This window comes from Tenrec ecaudatus, chromosome 5, assembly GCF_050624435.1.
Source record: "Tenrec ecaudatus isolate mTenEca1 chromosome 5, mTenEca1.hap1, whole genome shotgun sequence".
In the NCBI taxonomy this organism is placed as follows: Eukaryota; Metazoa; Chordata; class Mammalia; order Afrosoricida; family Tenrecidae; genus Tenrec; species Tenrec ecaudatus.
Window position 1 is genome coordinate 47,305,668 of NC_134534.1, and position 22,729 is coordinate 47,328,396.

The 22,729-nt window shown below is 40.1% G+C and overlaps 1 protein-coding gene across 2 annotated transcripts in view; it reads right to left on the bottom strand.

The window, feature by feature from the left end:
• Positions 1–22,729, bottom strand: part of LRRC69 (leucine rich repeat containing 69) — a 110,599-nt gene that overhangs the window by 79,574 nt on the left and 8,296 nt on the right. The window contains exons 2-4 of one of the 2 annotated variants that reach the window (XM_075550613.1): positions 7,292–7,418; positions 4,473–4,545; positions 2,130–2,325 (exon numbers count right to left, since the gene is read on the bottom strand). The exons of the other annotated variant lie outside the window; for it this stretch is intronic. Coding sequence (XP_075406728.1) covers positions 2,130–2,325; positions 4,473–4,545; positions 7,292–7,418 — 396 coding nt within the window. The remainder of the gene's footprint in view (positions 1–2,129; positions 2,326–4,472; positions 4,546–7,291; positions 7,419–22,729) is intronic. 2 annotated transcript variants of the gene reach the window in all.

Here is a 22,729-nt window from a genome sequence, read left to right on the forward strand (position 1 = left end):
ACCTCTCATTGGTTGAGCTTCACTCGTATGCCTGTCCGTGAATAAATCACGATGTCCAGTATGATATGTTCTGAATAGCTGGCTTGATCAAGTGGGTCCCTTCAGCACTAAGCAGACCATAGAGAGGAATGGGTGATTTACTGAAGTGCATTGGTTGCTTGCTTGTTGGGATGCTGACCACAAGGTCAGAAGTTCAAAGGCATCAGCTGCTCTGTTGAAGAAAGAAGAGGCATTCTATTCCCATTAAGATCTACTGCTCCAGAAACGCACAGGGACAGGTCTACTCTGTAGTCTACATGAGTCAGAATTGACTCAATAGCAGCATTGAGAAGGAGAAGCACAGACATTAAAACAACTGAAAGGTTCTATCTTGTGGGAAAAGAGTTGAGACCTGATACAAAGCAGCCATATATTTAGAGCCAACGACATAGTAGGTAGGCACTGGGTTAAAGATGAATATTCTTGAGTTATAGACTAGTATTCATTCTAGTGGTATTCATGGGTAAGTAAGCTTTGGACTACTAACCTCAAGGTTGTTCAAACCTACCTTTCTCCTTGGGAGAAAGACGAGGCTCTCTACTCCTTTAAAGATTTACTGATTTAAAGTCTGAAAACCTCCATAGGGTCCCAGTGAATCAGAACTAACTCGACGGCAGTGGGTTTGTGTTTGGGTTATGACTTATGAAAATGTATGAATTTTTTATCAAAGCAAATGACTGTTTACTGCAATGCCTTATCATGTACACTGTTGATTAATAAGAAATATCATATGTATGGGCTAATATCGCACTTATGGAGTTGACCTGGACCGGGCTGGGATGTTTTCTCAATATTCAACTGCTCTTGTATATAAAGCTCTTTCTTACACCCACATGAGTGTCTATGAATTTGTTTCTCTAGTCTACCTGGACTAGCACAGTACCTGTGCACATGCTTGTAGTGAAAGGCAGGATTGGGGTCATGAGAGTGGAGTGTGAGGAAGCCTCAAGGAACCAGAGAAATATTGTGTTTCATCAGTATGTATGCTTTTCTTTGCTAATAAGTTTTAATATGCATAAGGAAAAATGTAAAACCATAGACAGGTTCCTAACAAGAGACCGTATTCTGAAATAAGAAAATTTGATGAGTGTTTAATGAAGGCCCAATTATAAAAGCGTGCAAAATAAGGTTCCTTAAACCAAGAAAGGTAGCTTCCTAAACCCACAAAATTACCAGACGCTAACAGCAGAAAGGAGTACTTTACTGCCCTCACACACCAAAGGCAAAAGGAGAGAGCAGTAATCCACCAAAGGACTAACTTACATTAGTTTTGACCTGACAAAAGGAGGGCAGCCATCTCTCCACATTCTGATAGGGAAGGGACCCGGAACACCATCTGGTCCTGCCTCCTGCTTGTCCTTCCCCTTCCTGCTAAGGTAGTCTAAGCAAACACACAGCTGCTCTCCCAGCAGGTACAGCCAGGCAGCAGAACAGGTTCTACTAGGATGTAGAGTGATATCGCCTAAGAATTCAAACTCACTGTCATTGAGTCAATTGCGACCCAGAGCAACCCTACAAGCCAAGGTAGAACTGCCTCTGTGGGTTCTGACACTGTACATCTTTATAAGGGGAGAAAGCCTCATCTTTGTCCTGAGGAGCAGCTGATGGTTTCAAACACTGACCTCCTGGTTAGTAGCTGTATGCACCATCTGCTACACCACAAACAGGGTCAATGGAGGTTCGCTGGCACCTATTGCATGATCAAAATGCACTTCTATTTTGTGCTCCCAAAGAAAGAGTTAGCAAGAAACTAGAAGACACTTAAACTTAGATTTCAGATAAACAGTGAATGCTCTTTGTTTGAAGTATATCCTAAGTCACATTAGGGACATGCTTATACTATTGTCGTTATTTGAAAGTCACAGTAAAGTAAAGTGAACTGTACTTTCGTTTGCCCAGTGCGGCAGCCCCAGCTCCGTAGAAGAAGTTATAATCCTCCTCTCTCAAAAGAAATTTGAGAACAAACTGCATGTAATTTGAGGGAAACGAGCTGTGAGTACACAAAGACTTTCACTCAGACACGCCAACCGATCATTCCGTAAGGAGTTTCTGCCCCACAGAGGGAACCCTGCGTCTATGTATTGCTTTACCTCTGGCAAACCTTCGATGTTGTTCCTGACCAGCAGAAGCTTCCACAACTTTGTCAAGAAATGAATCTCTTCAGGTATGCAAATGAGCTGATTGTAGTTAAGTTGAAGTTCAGTAAGATTCTCAAGGAAACAGAGTTCTCTAGGAATGCTGGCTAGCCGGTTATGATTTATGCTCAAATGTGTAAGATGATTTAATCTAGAAAACAAAGTATATGAACGAAACACAAGAATCAATCCACCGTACAGAAGATCCTATTTCTCAGAAGTCAAGTGTCAATTCATGTGTTAAAGCTCATGAGCCTTACTGAAGTCAAGAATCCCAAGGGCTGGGACTATATAACCTAAAATTTCATTATCAAAGAACATCTCTAACCAGATACTCTATTTTAAGAGTGTAGTATGTAATCAGAATCTACAGTTTTAAAATTCAGAATAACTCATTTTTATTGTGATAATGAGTATACAATTCTTCTTGATACAATTGAATGAATGAACTGTTGAATTGCAGGATATATGGAGTAGCTGCAGATAAAAATGTAAAATAAAAAAACAGCATATCTCATTTGTATTCTGTAGGCATATACCTGTCAGAGTGCATGCCCAAATACTGCTCTAGCTCCACCCTCATCTATGTCTGTATTTGTCCAGTACCAGACAGGTGTGCGGGTCCTGAGTTTTGAAAGATGGAAAAATGAACCAACCATAAATTCTGCCCTTATAGATAGCATACATAGTCTTCAAGAAAACAGTAGCTCCATCAGTCAAATGAAGACAGAAAATAACAGGGAGAAAAGGATGAAAGAGCGGAGTGTGTGTTTACAGATATGGTAGCAGAGAAATGTCGGAAGTGTATCAAGCTTTTTAGGAAACAAAATAACATTGTAAACATAGGCCCTAACAATCAGACATGGAAAATTCAGCTAACCGGAGAGGTTTTGTTTCTTGGTTTACTGAAATGATAGGCTGTCAGCTCACACAACCAGAACACAGATAACCTAGAATTAGCCATAGAACAGCTTGGGCCTAAATTCATCACAATTCTATTTTTTCCAGGAAAGTTTTAATTCAGTTTTCAAATATATCTGAACTCGGCGGACTTTAAATTATATCATTTCTTTCATATGGTATTTGGATCCAAAAAAAACCCCAATTCAATCATTGAATCGTGAAAGCATAGCATGTTATAGCTACAAGGACTTTGAAGTTCATCTACTCAAGATTACTCCTTTAGAGATGCGAAAACTTAAGTCCAGAGCCATTACGTTACTTGCCAAAAGTCATAAAACAAGCTGCTGAAATGTATGACCTCACCTAATACCTCAGATCTTCCCAAGTGTGTTTTTCTCATTATGTCAACATTTATATACAAAAATCAATTGATAAGCAAGTTGAATAACAGAAAAGGCAAGCCGACAAATAGTGACATTTTTATTGCTGTTAATATTCCTCTTATGTAGAAATTAGATTGCGTCATGGTTGGTTTTTTAATTTTTTTTCCCAGTTGGTTGAACTGAAAGCATTACTGTCCCTGTGAAAAGCTATTGGGGTAACATAATATATTGGCTTAAGGTGTAGACAAGTGAATTGGAATCGATGTTAGGTGCTTCAGAAAGCCTTGTTCAGAGTTCTGAGCTGTCCTTTCAGAATCTGGATTCTTGTACCTTCTAATACATCTGTTTCTGTTCAACAGGCAATAAAGAGAGTCTCCAAAGTAAACCTGAGCAACGCTCTCTTTCCATCTCTCCGAGGAAAAGCCCAAGAGAGCGCTCAGCTTGCAGAAGGACATGGCCTCAGCTGGCTCCAGAAAGACACTGTCATGGCAGCCTGTCTGGGCAGCTGGGCAGGATAAAGGGAAACAGCCTGCTTTGCTGTTGTCAGTGAGACTAAAATGTGGGTTTTGTTGTGCGTGCTGTTTTTTAAAACGAAGGTGACAAGTTGATTTTAAATCGTTGGCTTTTATGTTACCCTTTCCATCGAGTTTCAAAACGGTTTGCAACACTCATGAGAAATAAAATTTAATGTCCCCAAATCTGTGGCTGAGCAAGCTCCAAGAACCCCAGGGTTGGGAAACCAGCACCAGTCGGCTTTAGGACTTTGTTTCAAAGCCCTGACTTTTACACTTAAGACTACCAAATCGTGCTCTTTCTCATTTCTCTGAAGTGTTTAAGAAATCATCTGCTTAAAATTAGTGACTTGCCTTCAGCTTTTCAGAACCCTCTTTGCTATGTAGAAACCCTGCTCATACTAGAGTCTGATGCTTCAGACACTCTGGATGGGGGAGGGGGCTGCAGGAGACAGGAACTCGTGTGGTGAGTGCCCTTGCCTTATAAAATGCACACTTACCTGCTGATTTCTTGAGGCAGGCACGTGAGCAGGTTGTTGTTCAGATTAAGCAGGACCAAATTTTGTAAACCATCTGTTGGAAAACAATTTTCGTTGTTTTAGCCATAAGTTAAACGATCATTCTTCATCTGTACACTTTTGCCTCCCTTCTAGTTTCCTGCCCTTTGAGTTTCAGATAACCCTCTTAAACCAGCTTAAGTGAAAGGAGGGAGACTGTCCAAAGGATACAAAGTTCTCTCGTGAGGGCAGAGGGTACAGCCAGGCTGCCCCAGCTGGGACCAGAAGGTAAACGACACCTGGAACCCACCTGTATATTCTCTGCAGAACTCTGCAAAACATGCAGTTCCATTTCCTCCCAGTTTCTCTCAGCTTCATATCCACGCTCTCTCTCCTCTTTCCTTTCCTCTCTCCCTCCTTGTTTCTCTTTTGAACAGATTTCCTCTATTTTCCCATACAATCACAACTCTGTGTCTGAATGTTCACAGACATAAACTTAGTGTTCTCAAAGACCTACGCGAATCAAGCAGATAACGCAGCTATGTCCAGTGGATCTGCTCAGAGCATGTGTCTCGTCTTAGCCAGCTCCTATACATTGTTGTCTAAGGCGATGCAAATTTTTGTTAATCAATCTTTCATTTTAAAATCAAACAAACAAAAGAAGTACAACTCCAGACTTTCGTAAGACCTCCTGATTGTCAATTCAGAAAGCCTGGTGGCACATCAGGTTATGTGTTGAGCTGCTAAGCGAATGGTCCTACCAGACGCCCCATAGGAAAAGATGTCTGCTCCTATGAAGATTCACCGTCTCAGAAACCCTAAGGAACAGTAATGTTCTAGATGATAGGAGCACTGTGGGTTGGAATTGACTTGATGGCAGTGGGTTAAATCAAATATTTTCAAAACAGATAAAAGTAGAACAACCTATCGGTGAGCTAGATTCAGTCCATGGCCCACCAGTGTGGCAACCTCTGCCTCAGTTCATGTGATTAGAGTTTAGATCAAGGACACTGTTTTAACTCTACCACAATCCCCTCAAAAAGAGAATCAGACAGACCCAGCTTGGGACATCTGGCTAGCCCGAGTCCATACCTCTCTGTTCAGGGGTTGTAAAATGACTTAACTATTTTAGAGTCATGCTGTATACGGTGCTCAATTTACTGTCACTAAACTACTTTCTGTCCCTGGTTAATCAGGAGCTGATACAGAACATAATTCATATCAAACATATGAGCTTTACAGAGTTCAACACTTCAAACTCAAGACATAGAGAAATTAAAGGCACTAAGGGATACTGTACTATACACAAATTATACATGTATATATTTGCTATGTTTTCTAATATATGAATGTATCAATTCCTTTATATTCCATATGCACATATTAAAATGTGATCTATCTCAAATGAACATGAAAAAATTCCTTATAGAATCTTAAACAAGCATAATTTAGAATGCTTAGTATTATTTGTATATACATATACAAATATATAGATGCACTAAGTTTGTCCTCTCAATATAGTTCATAAAATAGTATTGTCTATTTGTTCAAAGGCTCTTAATAACTTCTCATGTGTAAAAAGAAAAAACTATTTTCTTCCTAAGCCTGAATAATGTGTAATTGTACCTTGAATCTATGGCTTTGTATATATGTGAATGGGCTTCAAGAATGCGTGGGAAAATTCCATTTTCCATAGAATTTTTGAAGTCTCCTCTTATTATGCAATAGTAACAATAAGTCATTATCACACTTACTGTGTTTCTCCAAGACGCATGCTCTAAGGTTTTAACGTACCTTTAAAGGGATGATATTAGAATCAATTTGTGCTATTTGCCAAACATAACCTCAGGTTTTGAGCCAGATGCAATCATAATTTAACAAAGAAAGATCATATTGAAGATGGCAGTGATCTAATGGCACCCACAACCCCAAACCTCACAGAACAGTGTGAATTCTATACCGTGTCCCCAGTTATATCATTGAAAACCCAGGTAGGCGCTGGGGATGTGCTTTATACGAGTTAATGACATGACAAAAATCATCTGGATCTCTCACACATTCTGGCCCCAAGTGCATCGTTTTGATGGACAAATTATTCATTTAAAAGAAACACAAAGAAATTAATCCCATTTATTATATCTGTTCTCCAAAAGTTGATTTAAACTACGAAGCTAAATTAAAGATTGTGACTGAGACAGAGTATAAATAAGAAGGTGGGGAAAAGGAGAGCTTTACTTGATTGAATTTGCAAATGAAGGCTCAGAAATAGAGCCTCCAGATTCAAGTGTCTGTGTGTTGACTCTGAAGAGTAGAATCACTAAGAGACCTGCGTGCTTGTTTTTGTATGTCAATCTGAAAGGGGATTTATGACATAGCAGTTGGAGCCCTGGTGGCTCGTGAGGACGTGTTGGGCTGCAATCCAGAAGGCCCACAGTTGAAAACCACTAGCTGCTAAGTGGGAGAAAGACGGGACTTTCTACTCCTGTAGAGTTACAGTCTCAAACTCACAGGGGCAGTTCTACCGTGCCCGATAGAGTCGCTATGAGTTGGCATCGAAGGGACAGCAGTGTGTTTGATGTTTTTGGGTTTTGGGGTTTTTTTTATGTTTTATGTTTAGTTTGTATGTTTAAAAAGTACTGTGTAGACAGATAGATAGATAGATAGATAGATAGACAGACAGACAGACAGACAGACAGACAGACAGACAGATAGATAGATAGATAGACAAAAATAATATAAAATGTAAGATTATTTTCTTACGTTAGTCCTGTAAGAAAAATTATATTAGAAACTATACTGTTACTCTCTTTTGAGAAACTTACCACATGCTCCAGGTAAAAATCTACGAATCTTATTTCCAAATAAATGGAGTTTCTCCAGGAATGGAAGGTATTTCAATTCTTCTGGAACTTCTTCTAAAAGATTCTTTCCCAGGTTTAGAACTCTCAACTGCAAAGATACAGAGGTTTAGTGGACTCATAATTATCACATTCCAATGAGAACAAGAAAAACAAAGGGTCTTTGCTCAGATCTACATGGTTTAAGAAAAGTGTAACATAAACAAGTACTTCATATGAACCAAAAATTATGTTTAATAAAATTTCACAGAAGCTTCATGCTCAACGACTTTGTTAATTAAGGCACAGTTTAATTTTCAATTTAAGCCCTTAATGCCATTAATATTGTAATATAAATCTTTCCAAGGTTATTTAAAAGCATAATTAATGATCCATTAATAACTCACTTGAGCAATCCAAAAGACTTCCAACATGATGACCTAAAAAATCAAAGCCATCAGAAACTCATCAAAGGGGCTAATGTCTACAAGTGAGAAATAGAGTCAAATATCAAAGGTCTTCATGTCATATTACCTCTAAATGAGCTACCTCATTTAAACCAATAAAACCACTGCATCCCAAGGAAATAGAACTCTGATATATAACTCTGACATCACTCTACATGAGCTGCTGCTCACAAATAAGACAACTGTAATAGTGAATGTACAGTAAGAAGTATCTTTCCTACTAGTGATTTATCAGACATAAGAATAGCTCATAAGTGACAGTAATTTCCTTCCTTCTTCACCCTTTACTTGCAATCCAAAATATCACGGATGCAGTACTGGTCCCTAAACCTTGTGTTTTTTCTTTTGAAATTTAACTGTACCTTCTAAAATTAAAGAGTCCCCTGAAACTCATCACTGTTAAGCTGATTCCAACTCATAGAAACCCTAGAGGACTGAGAAACCCCACGGGGTTTCTAAGACTGTGAATCTGAATGGAAGCAAATTGTCACACTTTCCCCTTGTGATGCGGCTAGTGGTTTCTAACCTTTTGGTTAGCAACTGAGTGATTTAAGCATTGTGCCACCAGGAAACTCCACATTAAACAAAAGGGGATATTTTCTTTTATTCCCCAACATAATTTGTGTGTGTGTGTGTGTGTGTGTGTGTGTGTGTGTGTGAAAGAGAGAGAGAGAGAAAGATTTAGGAGAAATTTTACAGAGCAAATTATATTGCATTCAACAATTGTAATGCAGTTAATAATTTGATATGGCTCTTCTAGCCATAGTCTTTGTAAACCCCATCAAACAACCTCTTTTTCCTAATAGGTCTAGGTAAGAGAAAGTGGGAAAGATGGAGATCATGTTATCTGATTCAGTTATGGGTAACTGTTAATAAGGTTACTTGTGATTGTAAAATTTTGAAACTAGATCAACAGGGTGCAGTATAACACTTATGATACATACAACATTCCTTTAGCTCTTTAATGCTTCCTCCCCTATTATCATGACCCCAGTTCTACCTATAAATCCAGCTAGACCAGAGTATGGAGCATGTACACTGGTACAGATAAGAACTCTCGACACAGAGGAATTACCAAAACCCAAATGAAGATTGAACATGTTTGTGGGACAAGAGGAAAGTAAAAGGAAATAGAGGAAAGAACTAGGAGACACAGTGCATTTATAGAGGTCTAAATACAGGCAAGGACATATGTATATATATATTTATATAAAATGATGGGGAAATAGATCTATGTACATATATTTATAGGTTTAGTATTAAGGTAGCAGATATTTGGCCTCCACTCAAGTACTCCCTCAACGCAAGAACACTTTGTTGAATTAACCTTGCATTCCATGATGCTCACCTTCCCAATACAATTGCCAAAAACAAAGCGGATGCATAAAAAAAAATGTGGTAAAGAAAGCTAATGGTGCCCAGCTATAAAAAGATATAGAGTCTGGGGTCTTAAACGCTTGAAGATAAACAAGCAGCCATCTAACTGAGACATAACAAAGCCCACATGGACGAAGCACACTAATTTGTGTCATCACGTGGTGGTGTGAATAGGATCAGGTATCAGGCATTAATGAACAAAAAAAATCATATCATTGTTAATGGGGGGGGGGGGTGTGTGCTGGGGAGACCCAACGCCCATCTGTAGGCAACTGAACATCTCCTTACAGAAAGGTCTCAGAGAGGAGATGAGCCATTCAGGGTATAGTATAGCACCAATGAAACATACAAAATTTCTTCTAGTCCTTTAATGCTTCCTTTACCACCACCATCCCCATCATGACCCCAATTCTACCTTATAAATCTGGCTAGACCAGAGCACGTACACTGGTGGAGATCAGAGCAGGAAATACAGGGAATGCAGGACAGTTAAACCCCTCAGAACCAATAAGGAGAGTAGCGATACCAGGAAGGTACGGGGGAGGTGGGGGAGAAAAGGGAAACCAATCACAATGATCTACCTATAACCCCCTGCCTGGTGAACAAACCACAGAAAAGTGGGTGAAGGGAGACATCAGTCAGTGTAAGACTGTGAATATTTAATAATAATTTATAAATTATCAAGTTTCATGAGGGAGGGAGGGTGGGGAGTGGAGGGGAAAAAATGAGGAACTGATACCAAGGGCTCAAGTAGAAAGCAAATGTTTTGAGAATGATGATGGCAACAAATGTACAAATGTGCTTGACACAATGGATGGCTGCATGGATTGTGAGAAGAGTTGTGCGAGTCCCCAAAAAAATGATTTAAAAAAAAAACCAAAAAGAACTCTCAACACCTGGAATCTAGGACAGATAAACCTCTCAAGAACAATACTGGGAGTAGCGATACCATGAGGGTAGGGGAAAGGTGGGGGGAGAAAGGGGCGAGGAGGAACTGATTGCAATCATCAATGTATATATAACCCCCTACCCCAGAGGGATGAATTACAGAAACATGGGTGATGGGAGGCAGCTTATGGTGTAAAAAAATTTTTTAAGTAATCATTTATAATTTATCAAGGGTTCACCAGGGCAGGAGTGGGGCGGGAGGGAAAAAAGAGGAGTTGATACCAAGGGCTCAAATAGAAAGAAAATATTTTGAAAATAATGATTACAGCATATGTACAAATGTGCTTGATATAATTGATATATGGATTATTATAAGAGCTGTAAGATCTAAGGCTTGAAGTTAAATAAGTGACCATCTAGCAGAGAAGCAACAAGGCCACATGGAAGAAGCACACCAGCCTAGGCATTTATAAGATATCATCAGGACTGAGATAACAGGTATCAGAAAACCCATAACAAACACACAAGCAAATAAAAACCATATTGTTGAGAATGAGGGGGGTCAGAGCAGAGATCCAAAGCCCATCTGTACAATGGGACATCCCCTCACAGAGGGGCCACAGGGAAGGGATGAGTTAAGTAGGGCACAGTAAAGCACCGATGAAACTCAATATTCCTCTGGTTCCTTGAGACTTCCTCATCCTCCACTATGACAACCCTAGTACTGCCTTTCACTGTCAATTAGTCCGGAGCATATGCCCAGGTACAGATAAGAGAGAAGAGCTGACAACACATGGAATCCAGTAGCAGGAATGGGAATAGTGATACCAGATGTGTAGGGGAACAGAAGGAAGGGGGAACTGATCGCAACGATTGATGCACAATCACACACACACCTTCCAGAGGAACAAACAACAGAAGCTGTGGGGGGAAAGGAGAGAGTAATTGGTGTAAGATATGAATATAATAACAATTTATCACTTATTAGGGGGTGAGGAGGGTGTGGAGTGGAGGAGGGGAGCTGATACCAAGGGTTCAATAGAATGTAAATGTCTAGAAAAGAATGATGGCAACATAAGATGTACAAATATGCTTGATACAATTGATGTATGGAATGTTAAGAGTTGTAAGATCCCCCAATAAAATGATTTATAAAAAATAAAAATTGAAAAAATAATAATAAAATTAAAATTGATACTCGAAAGGGGGGGTGGTAACCGTGTCATCCCATTGGGTTTTAAGTGAGCCATCTCAAAAGCAGCAGTGAGAATCTCACTGTCATCAAGGAAGAAGAGTCAGGAGTTGAACTTGACCTTTGGACTCTGTGATTCCTGTGCATTGAATCTCCTCCACCCAAGGACAGAAAGCCATGACACAAAAACAGCAGAAGAACCAGAACAAGGGGCAGAGTGGTGAGCCTCCCAGGCCATGCCATGGAGGGAATAAATCTGAATGCTTTCAAGCAGGAGGTACCCTTATGGACTAAGAAATATCCAGGCACTTCATTAGGGGAACTAGGTCCACTGACCCACAAAGCCAGAGCCAAGCACCTATGAAGCTAAGGATTATAGCAGAATAGGTTGCCTCTGCACATTTCAGGCAACACTAAAAGGCCTTTGTAGCATTTCCCAAGTAGGACAGAGGCCAATGGGTCATGTGGCTGAGAGTCTAAAGATCAGAGAGAGGCCTGCCTGTCGGCACAACTGAGAAAAGGCTGTCCTGATGAAAGAATTGTATATTGAACATTCCTGACCTGCAGTTGTAATCTGTCAGCTCCACTAATAAAGTCTATAATCATGAGTACAGTCTATGAGTTCTAAGTGGCCATTGGAATGAACTGTTGAAACAAGCTGATTGAGAGTGCTTTGAGAGGGGAATTTGGTATCAAAATTGGTAAGGACGTTTGAAAGGTTGACGTATGTCTAGCCTCTATTTCATAGGCCTTAGGCAGCTGGTGCTGATGCTGATGATTCTCTTTCCCCCTTGTGAAGTCAGAAGTGTGTAGTTGCTGTCTTAATGTCCTGGTTTACAATAATTCATACACATTTTGATTTGTAAAATCAATCTCAACCCCCACAAAGTAACATCACTTATCACTTCCCGTGTTTCTCATTTCCTTTCAGCTCTTTTTCCTGTCCCATCTCACCTTCTGAGCTTTAACCCTGGGTATATAGTACTCTTTTTATTTCTTAACATTCACATTTCACCATCAATTCTATATTTCAGATTCTAAAGGAAATAGAAAAGAGATAATGGGAGTTTTGACCAATTAATGAATTTACAAAAGACCAGGAAAATAATTAAGGATTAAATTTAGTTAGCTTATGCTTGATATGTGAATACTTGAATAGTCTCAATAGAATGGTTTTGATAGGTACATGTGTCAATGACTTAAATTAATATAAAAAGTAAACAAGAGAGAAGATTCTAAGTTAGCTTCCAAGTAGAATCACCTGCCAGTGCTCCTGTTGTCAGTTCAGAAAATTAAGAGGTAAGGAGGCTAACAGTGGAAGGCAAGGTGCCAGAAATAGAGTTCAGGTGTAGTAGGGTCTGTGGATCAGACATCCCCTCAGAGATTTTCACCCACGAAGCAATTCAAGGGCTCGCTGAAGCACCCTAAGTTCACTACATCGGCCACTTGACTTCATCTTGTAATCCTTCCCTGGGTACAGCACGGCACAACCCCGACACCAGGTTACCCTACAAGCCAATTATCAAAACAATAACATAAAACCTGAAAAAATGCTTTCAATCCAAGGCTGTGTTCTTTTGTGCAACTTTAAATGTAAGCCACCAGAAACCTGATCCTTTAACATAGCTATTTTATCTGGTTTGAAAGTTCTATATATGAGTATTTGCTTTCTGTAACTTCTACTCAATTCTTCCCAGAGAAATTATTTTTAAAAATAGGTTTATTCCCTCTCCCCTTCTCTCCTGAAACCATCTTTCAAATCTTGAAGGCTGCTATCACATTCCTCTTGAATTTGCTCCATTATTCCTTTTCCCATTTCCCTCAGGATATAATTTCCAGAGCCCTCAGCCCTCCTGGTCACTGTAAATTTTGTGAGTACCTCTCTAAAGACATGGTGGCTAGGGTGAGACCTGAAATGTGATCTGACTAGAAGACATGCTGGTGGGGACCACTGACTCTCCCTTGGGCCGATCGCTACACTTCTTCTAATGAAATCTAACAGGGCATTCAACCTTGCAGCAGCAGGCCACATTTTTGGGTTGCATAATTAATTTTGTTTGTGGCCAAAGAAAACCCTGGAGTTAACAGACAGGCAGATAACCCACATCCTGGGCTTGTGTAATTGAATTCTTTTCTTAACCTAAATGTAGGGATTAACATGTATCCCTGTAAAAAATGGCATCTTGTTGGTTTTGGATCATAAGACCTCTCTAGTGGATGTAATGTTGCCACTCTAAATTCTAAGCTTAAAACCAGGAGGTGATATCACTGGGGGGGGGGGGGGGGGGAAGATACTTTTTCCACCATCCCTATTTTAGTAATGCAATCCCTGTTCTCCTAATCATAGGATAGTGACAATTTGAAGTCATCTAGAACCTCTTTCTCACCCTCTACCTAAATCCAATGTATGATGCAGTAGGAGAAGATTAAGATTGGAAGTCCATTCTGCATTGTACTTTACTATCTACTTGATCTTGGAGGAGTCACTTAAAGTCCCATGAGCCATCTTCATTTCCAACATCTGCATTCCAAACATCAGTAATAATCGATGCATCTTGATTGCATGTTTGATTAACCATTTCATGAGACAGCATATGATCAAAAACTGATAGTATTTAAGGAAGAAGTCTAAGCTGCAATGAAGGCATTGGGGGAAAAGGGGGGGAGGGGCTGGATTCCAGGAACTGACAGAATACATCTGAAGTGGTTTAATAGACTAATTCAAAGCTAGAATCCCTTTTCTTGCCTATGCCAAGAAATTTGGAAGGCAGCTCACTGGTCAACTCACTAGAAGAGATCCATATTTGTGCCACTCCAAATAAAGGTAAACCAAAGAATGTGGAAATTTTCCAACAATATCATCACACAGAAGTAAAATTTGGCTGGAGATAATTCAAAATCAGCTGAAGCCATGAATCAAAAAGAAGAAGGAGAAATTGAAGCTGGGATTAGAACAGGGAATGGAACTAGAGATATTATTATTTTTTAATTCAGGAGGGTCTTGGCTGAAAGTAGAGAATACCAGAAAGATGTACTTGTGCTTTATTAATTATGTAAAGACATCAGACTGTGTGGATGATAACTAATTTTGGCTGACATTGCCAAGGATAGGAATTCCAGAACAATTAATTGTGCTATTTCAGAACAATGTACATGGACTAAAAGGTAGTCCTTTGAACAGAACAAGGAGAGACTGGATTATTCAAAATCAGGAAAAATATGTGTCAGAATTTTATGCATTCACCATATTTATTCCATCTGTATGCTGAGCACATCATGGGAGAAGTTGGGTAATATGAAAAAGAACAAAACATCAGAATTGGAGGAGGATTTATATAACAAGCTGGGTATTACAACCTTGCTGGTGGAATGTGAAGAGGACTTAGTGATGAAGCACTTACTGATGTAGATCAAGAGGAAAGCATTTACCGATGAAGATCAAAGAATCAACCTTCAGTATGGACTATACATAATCATAAATGTCCTAGTGTTGTTTCTCTAGAGAACCCTGCCTAACACAGATTAAGATGTAACTTTGAAAATTAAGGTGCAAAAAAAAATTTAAGGTGCCATACCTGGAGGGGAAAGGAAAGGTGGGTGGAAGGGGAGGGGAGCTGATCACAATAATCTACATATAACCCCCTCCCAGGGGCATGGACAACAGAAAAGTGGGTGAAGGGAGACATCAGTCAGTGGAACACATGAAAAAATAGTAATAATTTATAAATTATCAAGGGTTCATGAGGGAGGAAGGAAAGGAGGAAAGGGAGGGGGGAAATGAGGATCTGATACCAAGGGCTCAAGTAGAAAAGAAAATGTTTTGAGAATGATGATGGCAACGAATGTACAAATGTGCTTGACACAATGGATGGATGGTGATAAGAGTTATACAAACCCCGCCCCCCAAAAAACAAACAAAAAAAGAGTTGTATGAGCCCCCAATAAAATGACTTTTTTTTACAAAAAAAAGGAAAGAACATTGAGGAGCACCTAATTCAATCTATTGTCAATCATACTACTATTTTCAATCATACTCATGTGAAAGCTGAATAATAAATAGAGAAGATTGCAGAAAAATTGATGCATTTGAATTATAGTGTTGATGAATACTATCAAATATGCCAAGAACTGCCGGAAGAACAAACAAGTGTGTCTTAGAAAAAAGTAGCGCTCCCTAGTAGCAAGGATGGTGAGACTGCATATGATGTACGTTGGACATGGTATCAGGAACTACAAGTTCCTGGAGAAGGACATCTTGCTCGATAAATGAGGATAAAGTAGAAGTAAGGAAAATGGGAAGGCTCTTGACAAGACGGATTACAGCACTGCATTCCAACAACACCTGTGAGGCTGGCACAGGACAGGGCAGCTTCGTTCTGCTGCGCACACGCTCTCTAGGGATCGGAGTCAAGTGGGCAGCACCTAACCACAACAGCAGATTAGCATCTGGCAAATATCAAATGCTGTGAAGTGATAGCTATAACTTAGGTCTAGGAGAAGTCCACAGCACAAAGCACTGACTAGTATCGAGCCAACCATGCAGGTCTTCCTGGCTGTCAGATAGAAAATCTATTCATTTTCTTAATGAATTCCAATTCATTTTACCAATCATATTTTTAAGTGTACAGCCACTTTTGGATAACATTTTCAATAAAAAGAAAAATATTAGCCATTGACTAATTAGCATTTTTGTTCATTTGTTGGTTTTGATTAAACAAATACTGTTATTATAATACTTTCAGGAAGTAGAGAAGACTGGTGAGGAGTTGATGCAGTTGAATTATGGTGCTGGGAAGACTATTGAAATTAACATGAACTATCATATCAACAAATATATCTGTCTGGCAAAGGACATCCTGCTTGGTAGAGACTCAGTGAAGATGAAGCCCCTCAATAAGACGGACACAGTGGCTGCAACAATGGACTCAAATATTACAAGAACGGTGAGGAGGGCATAGGACCTGGCAATGTTTCATATGTAGCGTCAGCATGAATCAGAACTGGCATGTCACCTAACAACTACAGATACTTACAACTTATTTGGATTGAAAAACAACCAAGGGCAATGAGGAAAAAAAGAATGTTCAAATGTGCTTTGTTTTATATTCTGGTTGAAATCATGGCCTGGTTAGACTATTTTAAAACAAAGTCCTAGATCATTTGGCTGTAACACATAAATGAGTTCAAGATTGAATTAGAAGTGTTAATCTTTAAATTTCTTAAGGGCAATGAATATTCCTATACCCAAATAGTATCCAATATAGTTCCAGGTTTTGTAAACCATTTAATAAAAAGAATTGAATTAATGAGAGAAGAATAGCACGGTATGTACATTTCTGAATCAGCATTTGCATGGCCAAAGTGAGTCTGAGAACTCAGCATTACAGCTCATGGTGCTAGTATTTATGAACGCTTTTTGCTAGGAATCTGTGGCATCCTTAAAACCACAGTTCAATACATTTGCCAATTGTTCCTGAAGAGTCCTCCTGCTCTAGAAGAAGTTTGTTTGAACAACTTTGCCATTTTTCAGTTATCATTTAATTTTGCAGTTACTTCCTAGCAAGTAAACCAACTGTTGTACCCCCAAAACAGTTATAACATCATTGGAATTTGAGAAGTATCCAAGATCTAGAATGGCATCTACTCATGAGACATTTTACTGAAACATTTGCAGCCTCTAAACTCTGACCATGTATGACCAAATGCTAAACCAGTGTCATGGGATTGGTACATCTACTCCTCAAAATAAGAAGAACTCTTTGGCATTTACTGTACAAGCTTTAATTATGACCACCAAAAGCCATAATGCTGACCTCTTACACATAGCTTGGCCATGCACAAGCCAATACATTTACAGCATATTATTTTTATCATCCTGTAAGGAAAAGAAAACAAACAAACAAAAAACAAGCAAGGACAGAATTTCAAATGGCCAGAAAAGGGAGATCCCAACAAGAAACTAGGATTCAGTTAAAATGTAAAATGTTAAGTGTCTGAAAGAACTAAGCATTTGAACTTGGAATGTGCAAAGTATGAATTTAGGAAAATTGGAAGTGATCCAAAAAGGAATGGGACATATGAAGATTGAAATCCTAGGCATTAGTGACATTGAATAGATTGATATTGACCATTTTGAATCAGGGAATCATATTAGACACCATCCCAGGAATAACACAATCAAGAGGAATGGTGTGGCACTCACTGTCAGAAAGGATCTTGCTAAATCCATTCTGAAGTTCAATGCTCTCTGTGATTGGAGTATATCTATACACTTTCAAGGAAATCCAATCAATACAACTACTATTCAACTTTATGTACCAACCACAAAAGCTAGTGATGAACACTGGAGACACAGTGTGGGAATTCCGCCTGATCTGATCCCACCGTACAAGGGCAAAACACTAAGGGTGTGCAACAGAACAGCAAGGGGAACAGAGCAACGAAGTTCCCAGGGAACACCAAAAATAGACTTTGGGGCCAGGGCTTGCCACCCCATCAGACTCGGACAGAAAACACTCCTAAAAGCCAACAAACAGTCCTTGAATAACTACAAACTTTTCTTTTTTGCTGTTGTTGTTGGTGTGCGTGTGTGTGTGTGTGTGTGTGTGTGTGTGTGTGGCTTTGTCATTGGCTTTTTGTTGTTGTTTTGTTTTCTTTTGTTGCTTGGTTTTGCTCTGTCTTGCTTTTGTGCATGTTATTATCTCTGCAGCTCTGTCTAAATAAGATGGGCTGAATCTGGAAGAGAAAACAATGGGATGGGCAGTTCTGGGCGGCAATAGAAGATGGGGAGGTGGGGGAAAGGAAGTGGTGTTAACAAACCCAAGGACAAGGGAACAACAAGTGATCCAAATTGGTGGTGAGGAGGGTGTTGGAGGCCTGATAGGACTTGGCCAAGGGTAATGTAACCAAGAGGAATTGCTGAAACCCAAATAAAGTTTGAGCATGATAGTGGGACAAGAGGAAAGTAAAAGGAAATAGAGGAAAGAGCTCGAAGGAAAAGGGCATTTATAGAGGTCTAAATACAGGCATGTACATATGCAAATATATATATATATATATATATATATATATATATATGGATGGTGAAATAGATCTATGTGCATATATTTATAGGTTTAGTATTAAGGTAGCAGATGGACATTGGGCCTCCACTCAAGTACTCCCTCAATGCAAGAATACTTTGTTGTATTAAACTGGCATTCTATGATGCCCACCTTCCCAACACAACCGCTGAAGACAAAGCAGGTGAAGAAGCAAATGTGGTGAAGAACGCTGATGGTGCCTGGCTATCAAAAGATATAGCATCTGAGGTATTAAAGACTTGAAGATAAAAAAGCAGCCATCTAGATGAGAAGCAACAAATCTCACATGGAAGAAGTACACCAGTCTGTGTGACCACGAAGTGTCAACGGGATCGGGTATCAAGCATCAAAAAACAAAAAAAAAATCATACCTTTGTGAATTACCGGAGTGGGGACCCAAAGCCCATCTGTAGGCAACTGGACATCCCCTTATGGAAGGGTCACGGGGAGGAGACGAGCCAGTCAGGGTACAGTGTAGCAACGATGAAACATACAACTTTCCTCTATTTGCTAAATGCTTCCTCCCCTCACCCCCTAGCCAATATCATTATCCCAATTCTACCTTACAAATCTGGATAGACCAGAGAATGTACACCGGTACAGATAAACTGGAAACACAAGGGATCCAGGACAGATGATCCCTTCAGGACCAGTGGTGAGAGTGGTGATAACAAGAGTGTGGAGGGAGGGTGGAGTAGAAAGGGGGAACCGATTACAGGGGTCTACATATAGCCTCCTCCCTGGGGGATGGACAACAGAAAAGTAGGTGAAGGGAGACGTCTGACAGTGTAAGATATGACAAAATAATAATTTATAAATTATCAAAGGTTCATGAGGGAGGGGGAAATGAGGAGCTGATGCCAGGGGCATAAGTGGAGAGCAAATGTTTTGAGAATGATGAGGGCAACAAATGTACAAATATGCTTTACTATATATATATATATGAATTGTGATAAGAGTTGCATGAGCCCCCAATAAAGTGATTTTAAAAAATTTTTAAGCTAGTGATGAAGAAATTGAAGAATTCTATCACTGACTTCAGCCAGAAATTGAGTAAACATGCAGTAAAAATGCATTGATAGCTATTAGTGATTAGAGTGCAAATATTGGGAAAAAATAGGAAGGAATATTAGTTGAAAAATGAGGACTTGGTGCTGGAAATGAAGCTGGAGATCCCATGATAGAATTTTGTAAACCCATGACTTGTTCATAGTAAATGCCTTTTTTTTTTCCAACAAAAAAAGGTGACTATACACATGGACTTCCCCAGATGGAATACACAGGAATCAAATTGACTACATCTATGGAGAAAGTCAATACCAGCAGCAAAAGCAAGACCAGGAACCAACTGTGCAACAGACCACCAATTGCTCATATGGAAGCTCGGGATAAAGCTGAAGAAAGTGAAAATGAGTCCACAGGAGCCAAATACGACCTTCAGTCTACACCACCTGAACTTTGAGAGCCTCTCAAGAACAGATTTGACACATTTTTCACTACGGACAGAAGACCTGATGAGCAGTGGGAGGACATCAAGACCATCCTAAAGGAAGAGGTCATTTAAAAAGGCAGGAAAGAAAAAAAAATATCAAAGTGGATTTCAGAAGAGACGATGAAAGGTGCTATTAATCATAGAGTAGCTAAAGCAAATGAAAGAAAGAATGAAGAAGATGAATAGAAAAGTTCAAAGGGCACCTTGAGAAGACATTAATGAAATGTGCAAGGACCTAGATTTAGAAAATAAAAGGTGAAGAACATGCTCATAATATCGGGAACTCAAAGAATCCAGGAAAAATTCCAGCCTCGAATTGAAACTTTGATAGACTCTATAGGCAAAATATTGAATGATTCAGGAATCATTCAGAGAATGAAGATGGAAAGAATATACAGTCATGATACCAAAAAGAACTAGTCGATGGTCCATCATTTCAGGAGTTCTGAGCAAGAACCAATGGTGCTGGAGGAAGAAGTCCAAACTGCACTGAATGCATTAGCTAAAATCAAGGCTTCAGGTAGTGACAGAATATCCTTTGGGATGTTCCAAAAGGCAGAAGAAGCACTGGAAGTACTCACTCATCTATGATGGGAAATTTGGAAGTCTAGGAGAGTTGAAATACTTGAACAACAGACAGGAATAGACCCATGTCTGTGCCCATTCCAAAGAAAGGTGACCCAATAGAATGCTCAACAGAATGCTCAAACTATAAAAATATATCATTGATATCGCACACAAGTAAAATTTTGCACAAGATCATTCCACAATGTTTGCAGCAATATTGACAAGGAACTTCCGGAAGTTTGGGCCAGATTCAGAAAAGGGCTGGCCCCACTATGAGACATGATGCCCCTCAGTGACCAATGGCGCTACAGGGGACAGCACCGGAGATACAGTGTGCGAATTGCACCTGACCTGATCCCACCACACCGAGGCAAAGCACTGGGGGAGTGCAGCGGAACAGCAAGGGAATGGAGTGGCAAGGCCCCCAGGGAATGCTGAAAGTGGACTTTGGGGCCAGGGCGTGGTGCCCCAACAGACTGGACTGGAAAACACTCCTAAAAGCCAACAGACGATCCTTGAACTAACTACAAGTTTTTCTTTCTAGATGTGTTTTGTTTTGTTCTTTGTCAGTGGTTTGTTGTTGTTGTTTTGTTGTCTGGTTGTATACAATTGCTTTGTTTTCCTCTGTCTTGTTTTTGTGCATGTTATTATCTCCATAGGTCTGTCTAAATAAGACAGGCTGGATGAACTATCTGGAGGAAAAATGACGGACCGCCAGTTCCGGAGGGACTTGGGATAGGGGGAGGTGGGGGGTAAGGAAGTGGTGTTAACTAACCCAGGGACAAGGGAACAACATGGGATCCAAATTGGTGGTGAGAGGGGAGTGGCAGGCCTGGTAGGGAATGATCAGGGCAAGGTTACATAAAGAAGAGGTATAGCTGTAACCCAGGTGGGGATGGAGCATGATAGTGGGGCAGGAGGAAAGTCAAGGGAAATAGAGGAAAGAGCTAGGAGGCAAAGGCCATTTATAGAGGTCTAGACAAAGACATGTACATGCAAATATATATATATGAGGATGGGGAAATAGATCTATGTGTCTATATTTATAGGCTTAGTATTAAGGTGGCGGAAGGACCTTAGGCCTCTACTCAAGCACTCCCTCAATGCATGAATACTTTCTTTTATTAAATTGGCACTCTACGAAGCTCACCCTCCTGACACAACTGCTGAAGTCAAAGCGGGTGAACAATTAAATGTGGTGAGGAAAGCTGATGGTGCCCGGCTATCAAAAGAGATAGTATCTAGGGTCTTAAAGGCTTGAAGATAAGCAAGCGGCCATCTAGCTCAGAAGCAACAAAGCCCACATGGAAGAACACACCAGCCTGTGTGATCACGTGGTCCTGAAGGGATCAGTTATCAGGCATCAAAGAACAAAAAATCATATCACTGACTGCACACCTCCATGATATGATAGCTAAGGACAAACAGTTGCATAAGCAAATGTGGTGAAGAAAGCTGATGGTGCCCGGCTATCAAAAGAGATAGCGTCTGGGGTCTTAAAGGCTTGAAGGTGAACAAACGGCCATCTAGCTCAGAAGCAACAAAGCCCACATGGAAGAAGTACGCCAGCCTGTGCGATCACGAGGTGCCAAAGGGATCAGGTATAAGGCATCAACAACAACAAAAAAATCTTACCATAATGAATGAAAGGGGAAGTGCAGAGTGGAGACCCAAAGCCCATTTGTTGGCCACTGGCCCCTCACAGAGGGGTCTAGAGGAGGAGATGAGTCTGTCAAGGTGCGATGTATCACTGATGAAGAATACAGCTTTCCCCCAGATCCTAAATGCTTCCTCCCCTCCCCAACTACCATGATCCGAATTCTACCTTGCAAGTCTGGATAAAGCAGAGGATGTACACTGGTGCAGATAGGAGCTGGAGGCACAGGGAATCCAGGGCGGATGACACCTTCAGGACCAGGGGTGTGAGGGACGATGCTGGGAGAGTAGAGGGTGAGTGGGTTGGAAAGGGAGAACCGATTACATGGATCTACATGTGACCTCCTCCCTGGGGGACAAACAACAGAAAAGGGGGTGAAGGGAGACGCGGGATAGGGCAAGATATGACAAAATAATAATCTATAAATTATCAAGGATTCATGAGGGAGGGGGGAGTGGGGAGGGAGGGGGAAAAAAGAGGACCTGATGCAAAGGGCTTAAGTGGAGAGCAAATGCTTTGAAAATGATTAGGGAAAGGAATGTACAGATGTGCTTTATACAATTGATGTATGTATATATATGGATTGTGATGAGTTGTATGAGCCCCTAATAAAATGTTTTTTTAAAAAGGGGGGGGGTGTGGAACAAGGGACATCAACGCTGATGTCAGATGGATCTTGACTCAAAGAGAATACCAGAAAG